We start from the raw sequence: 15,677 nt of genomic DNA on the forward strand, positions 1-15,677 counted from the left end.
CTCCGGAGCCTGCAAACACACAGGAAGAAACGAGCAGGGAGAAAAGGCCTGCGAATATTGCACTGGAAATTTCGGTTTCCAAAATGAATAATTTCTCATTCGACCGCGCCTCCAAAATAAAGGTGAAAACACTGATTGCGCTGAATCAGCTTAAGAGGAAGAAGTTCATGACGGAGCTGGTTCTTATATGCTGCTTTTCTCTACCTGAAGGAGTCTCAAAGCGGCTTACAGTCGCCTTCCCTTTCCTCTCCCCACAACAGACACCCTGTGAGGGAGGGGAGGCTGAGAGAGCCCTGAGATTACTGAAGAAGAAGAAGAGTTGGTTCTTATATAACGCTTTTCTCTACCCGAAGGAGTCTCAAAGCGGCTTACAGTCGCCTTCCCTTTCCTCTCCCCACAACAGACACCCTGTGAGGGAGGGGAGGCTGAGAGAGCCCTGAGATTACTGAAGAAGAAGAAGAGTTGGTTCTTATATAACGCTTTTCTCTACCCGAAGGAGTCTCAAAGCGGCTTCCAGTCGCCTTCCCTTTCCTCTCCCCTCAGCATTATCAGGACCGTGACTGTCCCAAGGTCAGCCAGACGGCTGCATGCGGCAGAGCAGGGAATCAAACCCGGCTCGCCAGATCAGGAGCCGCTGCTCTTAACCACGACACCATGCTCCGACGACAGCTCGCCTTTCCCACTGAAATTTGGCAAGGATTGCCCAAGAGAAAAGCACCACTCCATCAGGAAAGCGTGCGAAAGCCAACGAACTGCGCAAGGCAGCTCAGGAGCGCAAAATGGGAAGATCATGCTAACAGAAAACTGACACGAAGGCATGACAGGATGTGACATCGCAAAGTGGGTTACAAAGGTAGAAGGCGGTACAGCGGAAGCAATATGATTTGGACAAAAGGTAAAGGTGAAGGTATCCCCTGTGCAAGCACCAGTTCATGTCTGACCCTTGGGGTGACGCCCTCCAGCGTTTTCATGGCAGAGTCAATACGGGGTGGTTTGCCAGTGCCTTCCCCAGTCATGACCGTTTACCCCCCAGCAAGCTGGGTCCTCATTTTACCGACCTCGGAAGGATGGAAGGCTGAGTCCACCTTGAGCCGGCTGCTGGGATCGAACTCCCAGCCTCATGGGCAGAGTTTTCAGACTGCAGGTCTGCTGCCTTACCACTCTGCGCCACAAGAGGCTCTTACACAAACACATACACACACTAAATACACACATAAACACACATACATACGCACACAAAATACACAAACACACACATAAATACACACACATAAAATACACACATATATAATTTACACACACACACACACACATATAAATACACACACACACAATTATATACGCATACATACACACACAGAAATACACAGAGAGAGAGACATACTTCCCCCCCCCCAAACCAGCTCTGGGCGGTGTACAACAACGATAATATCAGGAAAAAAAGTTGATTAATTCAAAATTAATAAAACGATTACTACACACATTCATAGAATCATAGAATCACAGAGAATCATAGAGTTGGAAGGGGCCATACAGGCCATCTAGTCCAAATTCTGCTCAACGCAGGATTAGCCCTAAGCATCCTAAAGCATCCAAGAAAAGTGTGTATCCAACCTTTGCTTGAAGACTGCCAGTGAGGGGGAGCTCACCACCTCCTTAGGCAGCCTATTCCACTGCTGAACTACTCTGACTGTGAAAAACTTTTTCCTGATATCTAGCCTATATCTAGCCTATATATATACATTAAACACCTTTGAAACATTTCAACATAAACAGAACAATCTCTTTCCAGTGCAGCCCCTTCAGGTTCCTGCGTTGAGCAGGGGGTTGGACTAGATGGCCTGTATGGCCCTTTCCAACTCTATGATTCTATGATTCTATGGCCTGTATGCCCCCTTCCAACTCTATGATTCTATGATTCTATGGCCTGTATGGCCCCTTCCAACTCTGATTCTATGATTCTATGATTCTATGATTCTATGATTCTATGATTCTATGATTCTATGATTCTATGATTCTATGATTCTATGATTCTATGATTCTATGATTCTATGATTCTATGATTTTAGCCCCAAAATCAGGTCTTCCTCTGGTTCCATCCCCCCAAAATCTCCAGGTCTTTCCATGCCCAGAGCTGGAAACTGCACCCCACACCCTGCCCACCAGCAGATCCACCTCCAAACAAACTCCCCAATCCAGAACTGGTGATCTTACACGGTCTTTAGCACCGAGGGATCTTCAACGTGCGAGCAACCTTCCCTATATTGCCAGAAACCATCTCAGACCCAATGGCTTGCTGAGGGACCAAGGCAGGAGGGGGGAGACTTCGACCCTCCGATTCAGCGCATGGGCAGGCATGAACTTGTAGTACCACCCTTGCAGATGTCTCAATGCAAAGACTACGTCAAACTGAAACCTCTACAAGAAATCCAGGGGGCTTTCTCTGGCCCATATTTTAGCACCGGGGTCTCCGACCATTTTGATCCTGAGAGCTCCTTTGGAATTCGGGCGCAGGGTAACGGGCCCAGCCACCAAAACAGCTGCTGCAGATGGCAGAGCCAGACACAAAATGGCTGTCGTAGCTGACCTTCAAGCGCAGTGGAAAGATCCATTTGCTGTTCTGGAAGCTGCCAGTCAAACCTCCAGTGGCCAATCAGAAGCCTTGCTGGGCAAAAGCTCCACCTGGGCCTGCCTGCTTTCTAAAAATATTTGGCCAGCACTGGGAAAGGCATTGGTGGACACTGTGGGGCCATTCTGCGGACCTCTATTTTAATGCATCAGGTTTGAAATTAAGAGCTGGTTGTGACGATGACAGGCCTGTATTTTGGGGTCACCGGAGGTGAAGGGACAGAAAACTGATATTGTCTTTAACGTCGGGAAAATATGTTGCAGCCTTACATCGAGACCGTCCGTCGCCTAGCTAAAGCCGCACTCTCCCCGAACGCAGGTACGCATTTCCCCTCCCCAAATTCTGTCCTCTAAAATCAAGTTTTTTAAGAAGCACGGCCTACCCCGAAGCTCCAAGCCCTCCCTTGGTCTGCCTTATATGAGTCATTTTCTGACAAGCGGGCCTCAATACCCATCTCCTCCTGACGGAAACACTAAAAACAGACATCGGGGCTCATATGAAACCCTCGGAGGAGATGTTGCTAAGATGAGCGTTTGTACGGCGAAGGGCAGAAGCTTCGTCTTACATGTACGGTACACGGAAAGCTGATTAAAAAGAGTTTCCCCAAATGGGCTGAATTCTCTCTCTCTCTCTCTCTCTCTCTCTCTCTCTCTCTTGCTTTTTTTGAAAGCAAATCAGCAGGAGTGTCGAAAGAACCCACAGCCTGTACTTTGTGGATGATGAAGTGTAACATTTTCTAAATCACTCAAATGCCTTTAAAAGCCTACATTGCCTTTTTATTTCTGTCCTCTCCTTCCTTCCCTCCCTCCCTCTTGCTCTCGGCTTCAAAATGGACTGGCAGCGACAACGGCAAACGTGCAGAAGAAACCCGGCAGCGTGAGAGTCTTACAAACGCCGCCCTTTTCGTGTGGGACGGGTGGGCCTAGACATTACGCAGTGACAAAAAGGGTTCTTAGGGCAGTATAGGAAGAAAGTCAATGACTTTTTAACAGGGAGAAGGAAGTCTAGCATCCATCCATGGGTCCATATCTAGTCACAGCGATTCAGGCCTTTGCTGCTTCTAGGCTGGACTGCTGTAATGCGCCCTGCTTGGGGCTCCCCTTGAAGAGTGTTTGGAAGCTACCATCAGTGCAGAATGCTGGGGCTAGAAATGCAGCTATTAGGAGCATATGTCCTCGATACTACTGTAATTACACTGGAAACCAATCCAGTCTTGAGCCCAATTCAAAATGTTGGTTTTTGACCACATGAATTGGGAACAGGGTATTGGAAGGACTATCATCTCTCATACATGGGCCTCACCTCCCTCACGGGGTGTCTGTTGTGGGGAGAGGAAGGGAAGGAGAATGTAAGCCCCTTTGAGACTCCTTCAGGTAGAGAAAAGCGGCATAGAAGAACCAACTCTTCTTCTTCTTCAGTAATCTCAGGGCTCTCTCAGCCTCCCCTCCCTCACAGGGTGTCTGTTGTGGGGAGAGGAAAGGGAAGGCGAATGTAAGCCCCTTTGAGACTCCTTCAGGTAGAGAAAAGTGGCATATAAGAACCAACTCTTCTTCTTCTTCAGTAATCTCAGGGCTCTCTCAGCCTCCCCTCCCTCACAGGGTGTCTGTTGTGGGGAGAGGAAAGGGAAGGCGAATGTAAGCCCCTTTGAGACTCCTTCGGGTAGAGAAAAGCGGCATATAAGAACCAACTCTTCTTCTTGTTCAGTAATATCAGGGCTCTCTCAGCCTCACCTCCCTCACAGGGTGTCTGTTGTGGGGAGAGGAAAGGGAAGGCGATTGGAAGCCACTTGGAGACTCCTTCGGGTAGAGAAAAGCGGCATATAAGAACGAACTCTTCTTCTTCTACTTGTGACCGGGTTATTAAGATCACTTTCTCTGCCACCTGAGTTTGACTAATTTAGTAGTCACTTAATGACGTTCTCTATGGAGATTGTAAAGTGTGGTCCTTAAAGTCATTTCCTGAGGACTGTCTTTATTTCTAATGTTTTTTCCCCCCTAATTGCTTTATTTTATACCATAAACCACCTGGAGTTCCGCAAGGTGCAAAAATGGCTAATGAATTATGCTAATAACAGCAACAACAATAATAAAAAAGTGGGAGAAGAGGGAATGAAATTAGTACAAATCAATTAGCAGCAGTGAAACTTATCCATGCCAGCAACTTAAAGGGGAGAGCTGTAGATTCCTGCCTTTAATGAGGCCCACCCACCACTGCAGATATGCAAAGGTGTCCTACCTTGAGCCCAAATACTAGTTCAGTGCTTGACTGCTTCAACTGGCCGTCACTCACAATAATAGGCCTTCCTAAGGACATCAGGAGAGCCCTGCTGGGTCAGACCAGGGGTCCCTCCAGTCCAGCCTCCGGTCTCACACAGGGGCCAGCCAGTTCCTCTGGAGGGCCAGCAACAGGGCATGGAGGCTGAGGCCTTCCTAAGGACATCAGGAGAGTCCTGATATCTCACTCAGGGGCCAACAATACGGTACAGAAGTCGGGGCCCCTTTCTGACGTTGACTCCTAGCTCTGCGCTTCAGTTCCCCTGGGGGAAATGCCAGTTTCAGAGGCTGGCCTCCTTCGCATGACATCCCTGCTGCCTTCCCTTCCTCCTCTCTGCCCTTCCCAGGCAGGGCCCCCAAATCCCCAGGAAGCCAGAGGTGGCAACTCTGGGCTTCCAGCAGGGAACCCAAATCCAAGTTCCCTCCCTGAGAATCTGACACCTCAGAGAGCCTGGGAGTTGCTTTTTTAATGCCTGTGAACGGCTCCATCCGGATCGTTTCGGTGGTTCCTTTGCTGGCTATTCCTAAGCTCTGCGTGTTTCCTCAATGAGCGTTTGTCTGTTAGGAGATGGTTTTGTGACAGCTTTCCGTTCCTCAATGAGACACATGTCAGAACTCACAGACGGTTTCACCCAGCAGCCGAAGACAGGCGTCCTTCCCTCGGTCGTATTTTTATCCTGCCCGTCCTCCAAAGAGTTCTCCCCAACAACTCCAAGAAGACTCACTGAACCAGATCCTCACAAGATCCCCCAGGGGACTTTACACACTGCAATCTCCAAGCGCTTACTAGCACCTTTCCCTTCCAGCTTGGTACAGTGCTTAAGAGTAGCGGTTTCTAATCTAGTGAACTGGGTTTGATTCCCCGCTCCTCGACATGCAGCCAGCTGGGTGACCTTGGGCGAGTCACAGTCCTGATAGAGCTGTTCTCACGGAGCAGTGATATCAAAGCTCTCTCAGCCTCCCCTCCCTCACAGGGTGTCTGTTGTGGGGAGAGGAAAGGGAAAGCAACTGTAAGCTGCTTTGAGACTCCTTGAGGCAGTGAAAAGCGGGGTATAAAAAACCACTATGCTTTTCTCCTCACAACAGACACCGTGTGAAGTAGGTGGGCCTGAGAGAGCTCTAAGAGAACTGTTCTCTGAGAACAGCTTTGAGAGAACTGTGAGTAACCCAAGGAGGGAGGGAGGCCTCTGTTTTAAAATACATGTTTGATCAATATTTTCACTTGGATGCCAAGTAGTTATTATCTCATTAAGTCCTTCCCATTCTCTGTCGTCCCCTTCTTCTTTTGCCCACGATCGCTCCCAGCATTAGGCTCTTCTCCAGGGAGTCCTTCCTTCTCATGAGGTGGCCAAAGCATCTGACTTTCATCTTCAGGATCTGGCCTTCGAAGGAGCAGTCAGGGCTGATCTCCTCTAGGACTGACCGGTTTGTTCGCCTTGCAGTCCAAGGGACTCGCAAGAGTCTTCTCCAGCACCAGAGTTCAAAAGCCTCAATTCTTTGACGCTCGGCCTTCCTTATGGTCCAACTTTCGCAGCCATACATTGCAACTGGGAAGACCATAGCCTTGACTAGACGCACTTTTGTTGGCAGGGTGATGTCTCTGCTTTTTAGGATGCTGTCTAGATTTGCCATAGCTTTCCTCTCCAGGAGCAAGCGTCTTTTAATTTCTTTGCTGCAGTCCCCATCTGCAGTGATCTTGGAGCCCAGGAAAATAAAATCTGTCACTATCTCCATTTCTTCCCCACCTATTTGCCAGGAATTGAGAGGGCCGGATGCCATGGTCTTCATTTTCTTGATGTTGAGTTTCAAGCCATCATTTGAACTCTCCTCCTTCACCTTTAGTTCCTCTTCGCTTTCTGCCATTAACACACAACATACAACATTTCAAAAAGTCACAAAAGTGCAAGATTACAATTTTGCACTTTTGCGACTTTTTGAAATGTTGTGTGTATTATAAATGTTTGTATAATTTTCTCTGACTTGTTCACATATCGTATGATCCTTTGACAATTCAGAGTATATTGTATTTGAGAAATGGTTTGTAGAGTTTGTATATTGTTATTCGTATTAAAACTGTATACTTTTTCAATTTGCAGTTGAGGTTTCTTTCTGTTTCGTTTATTTATCCTTTCTGAATTTTCCCACAAGGTTCCCTGTTTTCTGTGTTGCTGTTTGTCTTCAAGCTTCAGCAAGTTCAATTTCCATTCACCTGTTTGTTAGGCAGCCCATCAAGGAGGCCCTGATACCATTTTTGAGGCCTCGAGAGATCCAGGAAGTGATGTCAGCTGGCTACACCTCCAAGCCCCACCCACTGGAAGTGACAGATGCCATCCATTCCGGCCTGGTTCCAGGGCTCCTCGAAGCCTAAAAAAAAATGTTTCCGGGGCTCCTTCACGGTCAAAAGTTCCAAAATGCCTGCCCTGCAGGGTCGGTGTAAATTAAAAACAGAACCTATCCTGGGCTATACTAAACAATTTCACAATAAATATAAATAAACGTTTCTTATCTCTTCTTTTATATATATGTGTATATTAGAACAACCAGAACGGCCTCTAGATTGAACCGTTTTCAACTGGGTTTTCCTCAGTGGTTGTTTTTCAAGTTTTCCTCTCAGAATTTAAATTGTATATATGTAGCCTTTGGCTCCCAAGTTCGAGGATAATAATCAATAATTTTGAACCGTCCTTTTTTTCATGGGGTCGGTGTAAATTGGCTTCCCTTTGACTGCACATGCCTGCACTACTTCCTGTGACGCCTTTTCTTTTCCACGTTTGCCAAACAAGCCTCTACTGCTTCTTATTCCGGAAGGCCTTAAGGCCCGATGGAAACAGGACTCAGGTAACGCAGACAGAAATTGCAGTGTAGCTGTGATTTGGTACGACATCTTGTTGACCCGGGCTGCCCCTGGCACCAAGCAACTAGCAACTTTGCCCAGGGACTGTCCCAAGTTCAAGGAGGTGACACGGGTGTCTCACTGGAAAGAGCTCTCATTAGAACTGCCTGCCTACAAGGGGGAACCCCACAGCCTTTACAACTGTGATCTCCAGATTGCTGAGATAAGCAAAGAGTGGCTTCTGAGGGAGGACTCTATGGTATATCATAGAGTCTAGGAGAAATGGAAGGGCTAGAGCGGCATCACATCCCTGCTGCCATGGCCCTCCGTCCTCTCCTGTGGCCACCAGCACCCCTCACGATTCACCCTCAAATTCGCAGTAATTTCCCAGCTCAGATTCGGGCCTTGACCAAACTCCTTAAGTGCCACAGGGCCCGTAAAACGGCAGCATTCCACAACACTTCTGTTTGAGGCCAAAACAAAATCATACGGGTGACAAGGAATGCGGAGGTTAGACGTGCTCAAAATGGACGCTGGCCAGAGCCATAAATCTAAAGGAAGCAGCACAGGATCGAAAGACATGGCGACAGTTGAGCTATAAAAGGCCCAAGAGTTGAGCATCACCAAATGGCTATCATCATCCATCTTTAACACTTAGCTGCTCTTAATATTTGAGCAGCGGCCTCCTGGGCGGAGCCAGTCCGGCCTCTATTTCCGGTCCATGGGCCAATCAGGACGCGCACAGCAAGCAGTAGAAAGGTCAGAGCCTTTCTACTGCTTGGAAAGGCTCCCCAGGCGTGGGGGAGGGAGCCCTGGCTGCCTAGCGCCCATTGTATTTTTAATTTCAATGGGCTCTTTTGCTAGTATAATAATACAATAATAATACAACCCAGAGTTGGCAGTCCTACCTTTGTGGGCTTCCTCACCCCCACCCCACCCTATTTCAATCCCCCCCCCCAAATCCTTCCCTTTCGCATGCGCGATGCGCTGAATCCTACCCAATGTAGAACTGCGCTGAGACTATAAAAGCTACGGCCAGCCACATCCCAGCTGTTATGAAAATGAATCACTTACTTCACCCGACGGCCGCCTGTGGCTGAGAGCAACCAACAGGACCAGGCCGTTCCCAGCATCACAGAAAACGAAAGCGCTTCTCGTCCCCCCCCTTAACCCACCCCAACTGCAGCTGCTCACCTCCCGCTGTCCCTAATTGAAAACTTCCAACGCAGAAGTATGCTAGCTGGACAAAGGCCTCGCCTTTGCTCTCCCGCTCTGAAGGGTGGAAGGCGTCCACCAGAGAGACTCTCTGTTCAAAAGGCGCAAGGAAAGCCATGCTGCCCGTGCCCGGCAAGGAAATAATTTACCGCACTGAGGTTTGGGAGCCAAAATAAATATTTGGCTGAGAGACAGCTCGGTGGAGTGGTTAAAGAGCGACGCACTCGAATCTGGAGAAACGGGTTCGATGCCTGCTCCCCGTGCAGCCAGCTGGGTGACCTTGGGCCAGTCACAGTTCTCTCAGAGCTCTCTCAGCTCCACTCACCTCACAGGGTGTCTGTTGGGGGGGAGGAAGGGAAGGTGATGGCAAGCCGCTTGGAGACTCCTTAAAGTAGAGGAAAGCAGGGTACAAAACCCAACTCTTCTTCTGATCTGGAGAACAGGGTTTGATTCCCCACTCCGCATCTGCGTGCAGCCAGCTGGGCGACCTTGGGCCATGTACAGTTCTCTCAGAGCTCTCTTGGCCCCACCTCTCTCACAGGTTGGCTGTTGTGGGGAGAGGAGGGGTAGGCGAGATTGTGAGCTGCTTTGAGACACCTTGAGGTAGGGAAAAGCAGAGTCTAACAACCACTGTTCCTTGATTCCTCACTCCTTCACACGAAGCCTGCTAGGAAACTTTGGGCCAGTCACCGTTCTCTCAGAACTCTCTCAGCCCCACCTGCCCTACAAAGCGCCTGTTGTGAGGAGCAGCCAGCATGGAGTGGTAGTTAAAAGTGCTCTCTCAACGCCACCTCCCTCACAGGGTGTCTGCTGCGGGGACAGGAAAGGTGTCTGTCAGCCGCTTTGAGAATCCTTCAAGTAGTGAAAAGCAGGGTACAAAAAAAAACAAAACAGTTCTTCATTTGCTCCAGGGAAATTGACTTCTGCAGTCCAGAGATCACTGCTGACTCTGGGAAATCTCCAGGCCCCACCTGGGAGCTGGCAACATTATGCTGGGTCCTACCAACGGGTTGGCCACCTCTTCCACAGTGTCAGCAGCTGGAATTTCACACAGACCACCTGGTCAGGGTCTCTTCCCAAAGCTGGGGATGATCCGGCATCCCAGGCCAAAGATAGAGGTCACCCTGCTTAAGAGGCTAGACTTCCCTCCTGGATGCCCAGCTGGACCATCCCCTGGAGCTAACCTCAGCTAGGGCCGTGACTCAGCGGGAGAGTTTCTGCTCAGCAGGCAGAAGGTCTCCAGGTTCAATCCCCGGCATCTCCAGTTACAAGGACCAGGCAGGAGGGGATGGAAAGATGGACATTGATGGACCAATGAGCTGCCTTAGTAGAAACAGTTTCCTGTGTTCCTATTTATTAGGGAGCAGCTGTGGCTCAGTGGCAGAGCCTTTGCTTGGCATGCAGGAGGTCCCCGGTTCAATCCCCGGCATCTCCAGTTAGAAGGACCAGTGAGGAGCGGATGGAAAGACGCATCTTGATAGACCATCTCCAATTCTAAGGATCAGGTTGGAAGTGACGGGAAAGACCTCTCCCTAAGACACTAGAGAGACACAGTTCACGATGGACCAAGGATTGAAGGTAACATCCCATGAGCTGATATGTCCCTTCCTCAGATAATCTGAGCACCATCCACATGGTCCCACCATCAACAGGACGGATCTCTGTGCCCTTGGGACCGGCTGATACCTAATTGCGTAGATTTGCGTGTTGAGTTTCCATTATAGGGAATTAAGGCGCAGGAGCCAAGAGCTATTAATTGGGGAAACGAGCAGCAATCTCATTGTGCCAAAAGCAAAACCCATTAAAAGAGAGGACGGCGCAGATCTTTCGACAGTGGCGCACAAACAAGGGGCCGTTCTTTAGCAGAGGGATAGACGTGCTAGCGTCTTGTAGCAGAACACAACAGAAGTGCAGCCGCACCTAAGGGATTCATGGCATTCAATCTAGCATGAGCATTTGTGAGTCGGAGCTCGCTTCGTCAGATGCAATGGAAAGGAAGAGAATCCTCTACCTCTAAGTTATCCAGAAAATTACAGGAGGTTTAACAGAAAATAGGTTTGGGTTTAAACTTCAAGTACAACGATATAGGCTAGATATCAGGGGAAAAATTTTCACAGTCAGAGTAGTTCAGCAGTGGAATAGGCTGCCTAAGGAGGTGGTGAGCACCCCCTCACTGGCAGTCTTCAAGCAAAGGTTGGATACACACTTTTCTTGGATGCTTTAGGATGCTTTGGGCTGATCCTGCGTTGAGCAGGGGGTTGGACTAGATGGCCTGCATGGCCCCTTCCCACTCTAGGATTCTAGGAGTCTAGTTCAGCAGTGGAAGGGGCTGCCTAAGGAGGTGGGGAGCTCCCCCTCACTGGCCGTCTTCAAGCAGTGGCTGGACAGATCCTTCTCCTGGATGCTTGAGGCTGATCCTGTACTGAGCAGGGGGTTGGACTAGATGGCCTGTATGGGCCCTTCCCCACTCTAGGATTCTATGATTCTATAGAGGAGAAAGTAGTTGTCTCATTCAAAACTTTGTGAGTGTGTGTGTGTGTGTGTGTGTGTGATCAAGTCACACCTGACATATGGCGATACAAGGGACATTTGGAAATGGTTTACCATTGCCTAGCTCTGTGGATTTCCTTGGTGGTCTCCCACCCAAATACTAGCTGGAGTTGTGCCTGCTTAGCTTTTGAGATCTGGCTACGTTTTGGGTTGGGAAGTTGGGGCCGGGTGGAATTTGGGGCTGGGAGGGACCTTGGTGGAGTAGAGTATTATGGAGTCCCCCCTCCCAAGGAGCCGTTTCCTCCAGGGGAACTGATCTCTGGGCCATCTAGATCTGGTGTAGCAGCCCTGGACCTCCTGCATGCCCTCCTACCCAAGTGGTAACCAAGGCTGACCTTGCTTAGCTTCCAGGATCTACCAGATTCAGTTGGGCTAGGCTAACCAGAAAGACGTTCCCCTTTTCTGACTGGCATCGCCTTAGTATTGATTGACTGGTCATATGTTCTATGTGTGTGTGTGTGTGTGTAGTTTGCCAGGAGATATTATAACGGTAGGATTGTCTGGCTTCCGGGAAAGAGACGTTCGGAGGTGGTTTGCCCTTGCCTACCTCTGCGCCATGACCCTGGCGTTCCTTCGAGGTCTCCAATCCAAATACTGGCCACGGCTAAACCTGCTTATCTTTAAACTGAGGAGATGCGGGGTGCCCAGGCTATCCCAGGCCTTATCTGTTCCACTTAATATTTCTGGTAAGGGCTTGGAGGAGGAGCTGGTCTCATGGCTTAAGTGCCACTCAGTGCTGAACACCCACTCAGGGCAGCTGTCCCGCCCCTTAGTGCCTCCTCCTCCAAACGGCTTGCCTGTCTGTCCAGCGGTCAGCCAATCACCTTCCGTCCCCCACCCCTGAATACCCCCTCCCCCTTCCACTTCCCTCCGAGGCTCGGAGGCTGCAGATCCCTGCTGCATGAGAGCTCCCCCTGCTGGTGAGTTTCCTAGCAGCTGCCTGCAGCCTCTCCAATTTCTGGGGGGAGGGAGTGCTCATCCGCATAGTTCTTCTACCCCCCTCTCACAATCTAGTTCCCGTTGTATTCCTAAATGCAATGGGCTTGGCCCCTAGTAATAAATATACCCATGATAGCCTCCCCCATGATGCACACACAAACAGCCTCCAAAATAAGTTTCCCGACCTTTTTTCCCCACACACTTAAGAGCCGCACGAAGCAAATGAATTCAGCAGGAGGCTGAATCCTAGCTGCTGTTCACATCCTCTGTCCGAGGCAAAGAGACACAACCATAAGAGGAGGGGGGGTGAGTTGCTAATCCTTCTCAGCCCTGTTATCAAATGTCACAGAATCAAGAAGTTAGAAGGGCACCTAGAGGCCATCTAGTCCAACCCCACATAGAGCAGCAACCATGGAGGTCAGACAGCAAAACAGGAATGCCACAGGAGACACCAGCGGAAACAGTGGTTCTGATTAGAAGGTTTGTGTTCTCTTAGCACAAGAAGAGCTGGGTTTTGTACCCTGCTTTACACTATCAGAAAGAAAGAAAGAAAGAAAGAAAGAAAGAAAGAAAGAAAGAAAGAAAGAAAGAAAGAAAGAAAGAAAGAAAGAAAGAAAGAAAGAAAGAAAGAAAGAAAAGTCTTACCTTTCCCTTTCTCTCCCTGCCACAGAACACCCTGTGAGTTAGGTGGGGCTGAGAGAGCTCTAAGAGAACTGATCTGTGGTAACATCTTTAAGAGAAGAGCTGTTTTTAATCCTCTGCTTTTCACTGCCTGAAGGAGTCCCCAAGTGACTTACACCTTTTTCTTCCTCTCCCCACAACAGGCACCCTGTGAGGTTGGTAGGGCTGAGAGAGCTCAAAGAGAACTGTTCTGTGAGAACAGCTCTGAGAGAACTGTGACTGGCCCAAGGTCACCTCGCTGGCTGCATGTGGAGTAGCAGGGAATCAAACCCAGATCTCCAGATTAGGGTCCACCACTCTTTACCCACCATACCACGCTGGCTCTCTTTGTTGCCTCTAACTGCGCCGAAGGCTTAATAATAACGTGGAACTGGCCCCAGGGAGGCTGTGCACGCCCCTTTGCTGGCCTCTTCAAGCAGCGGCTGGACGAACACCTGTCAGGATCTTTGGGCTGATCCTGCAATGAGCAGGGGGTTGGACTAGATGGCCTCTGTGGTCCCTTCCAACTCTATGATCATAGGTTGAGGGTGGCACGATGGCTCTCTTGAAACATTTGAAGAGCTGCTGGTTACAGGAGGGGAGGAAGCAGTCCCTGTGGGCAGCAGAGAATACAGGGACTTGCATTCACGAGTTCAAATTATGGGCCAAAAAGAGGTAAGAATTTTTTTGCAGTACAAGAAGCTGAGCAGTGGAAGAGGCTTGCCAAAGGAGAAGGTCAGCTCCTCCTCACTGGCAGCCTTCGAGCTGCCTCTGGATGTACATTTGTCAGGGATGCCAGTTTGATCCCACACTGAGCTGGGGGTTAGACTAGATGGCCTCTAGGGCGCCTGGCCAACTCTGCGATTCAATGAATTTGACAACAAATACTAACAGGGTCATCAACGGCTGGGCTTCTGCAAACTCTTTGTCTCCCGGCCTGTGATCATTTCCCGGATTGACTTTTCAACTTCTTTTCAACATTCTGTAACTTTCACAACTTTTTTGATGGGGAGGGGCATTGTGGCAAGGGAGAGGAAGGCCCGATCCGGAGGAAGCCAGGCGCAGGGAGGATCAGGCCCGTTTGACTCTGGATTCTCTCCTCTGTCTACACTAGTTCTGGCCAGAGGCGGATTTCTTTGCAGGGACTCCCGCCCTCCCTCCAAAAAAAAAAAACCAGCCTGCCGCAATCAAAACACAACACTCCGGCCCGTGGCCCGCTTTCCCACGTATCCCCTGCCTCTCTTAGGGGGACGAGTCCTTCTTGTACACGTGACCCCCGACAGCTGAACGTGTGAATGTACAGAATCATTTTAGCATAATAAGAGTTGGGGGAGGAAGAGACGCCCCCTCCCCGCCGGGCCCCGAAGCGTTCGGAAACTTCTCTCCCGGTCGCGGGAATCCGCAAGCAGCCCATTCCCCCTTGCCAACCTCCCGGGCGGGAGGGCGGGAGCATCTCACGAGCCGGCTCCAACTCGTTCACACGTGCCCGCGCACACACAAAACGCCCCCCATCCCACCCCGGGAGCCTGCGGCGCCTCCCGGTCCCCGGCGTCCGGGCTCGAGCCACCGAGGCGCCATCCCCCAGGCCCGGGGCCAGCTCTCCTCCGGCCCAGATCCGTGCAACCTCCCGTCGCGTGTAAAGGAGCCGCGCGAGCGTGCACGGATCTCTCCGGGCTGCAAAGCCCCCACCCAAAAAAAAAAAAATCACACACCGCCCCCCCCCCCCTCCCGATCCCGCCGCCGCCCGCGCTCACTTTTCTGGCTGGCGTAGCCCGGGTAGTAGCCATAGTAGCCGGTGATGCGCAGGATCCGGTCCTCGATGGTGGCCACGCCGTTGGGGGCGGCCTTGACGTCCATGCAGAGGCACCGGGCGCCGCGGGGCGACACAGCGAGCCCGGCCAGCGGGCGGACAGGCAGGCGGGCGGCTGGTGCTGCTGCGGCTGCGGTGCTGGTGCTGCTGCGGACGGCGCTGGCGCTGCTGCTGCTGCTGGCGGCTCCCCGGCGGCGTGGTGCAAAGGCCGGCTCCTCCGCAGCCCGCCCGCGAAGTTTTTGGCGCAGCTGGAGCGGGAGGGACGGAGGGAGGGAGGGACGCGCCGGACGGGCGGGGGATCCGGGAGGCTCCCGGGCTGTCCCCGCAAGGCAGCATAGGACGCTCCGACGCCCTGCGGGATTCCCCGGGATCCTGCGGCGGGGAGTTCCGCGGGTGTGGAGTTCGGAAGCCAGAGGGGTTCTTGGGCGCCCCCGCTGGTGAGGGCCAGCTCCTGCAGCAAGTGGGTCGCTCTGACCCACTGATCTTGCAGCAGGGAGTTGTGTGGGCCTGGAGCAGGGGTAGTCAAACTGCGGCCCTCCAGATGGCCATGGACTGCCATTCCCATGAGCCCCTGCCAGCATACGCTGGCAGGGGCTCATGGGAATGGTAGTCCATGGACTTCTGGAGAGACACAGCTTGAGTGTGGAAGCCTATGGGGGTCAGAGGGACCGCGAGATTCCCAGCAGCAGGGAGGTCCGCAGGCATGGAGCTACCAAGCCAACAAGCACCAAGTTAGTGCGGTGAAGAAGAGGATGGATTTTATCCTGG

General features: G+C 51.0%; 1 protein-coding gene across 3 annotated transcripts in view; it reads right to left on the bottom strand.

Annotated features, from left to right (window-relative positions):
* SLC35F4 (solute carrier family 35 member F4) overlaps positions 1-15,315 on the bottom strand; it is a 151,732-nt gene extending 136,417 nt beyond the window's left edge. For 2 of the 3 annotated variants that reach the window (XM_077324010.1, XM_077324013.1), the window contains exon 1: positions 14,854-15,315. In XM_077324010.1, coding sequence (XP_077180125.1) covers positions 14,854-14,956 — 103 coding nt within the window. In that variant the 5' untranslated portion in view covers positions 14,957-15,315. The remainder of the gene's footprint in view (positions 1-14,853) is intronic. The other variant, XM_077324009.1, reaches the window with a different exon arrangement.
* Positions 15,316-15,677: the final 362 nt, after the last annotated feature.

The sequence above is a fragment of the Paroedura picta genome, chromosome 2 (genome assembly GCF_049243985.1).
Source record: "Paroedura picta isolate Pp20150507F chromosome 2, Ppicta_v3.0, whole genome shotgun sequence".
Lineage (NCBI taxonomy): Eukaryota > Metazoa > Chordata > Lepidosauria > Squamata > Gekkonidae > Paroedura > Paroedura picta.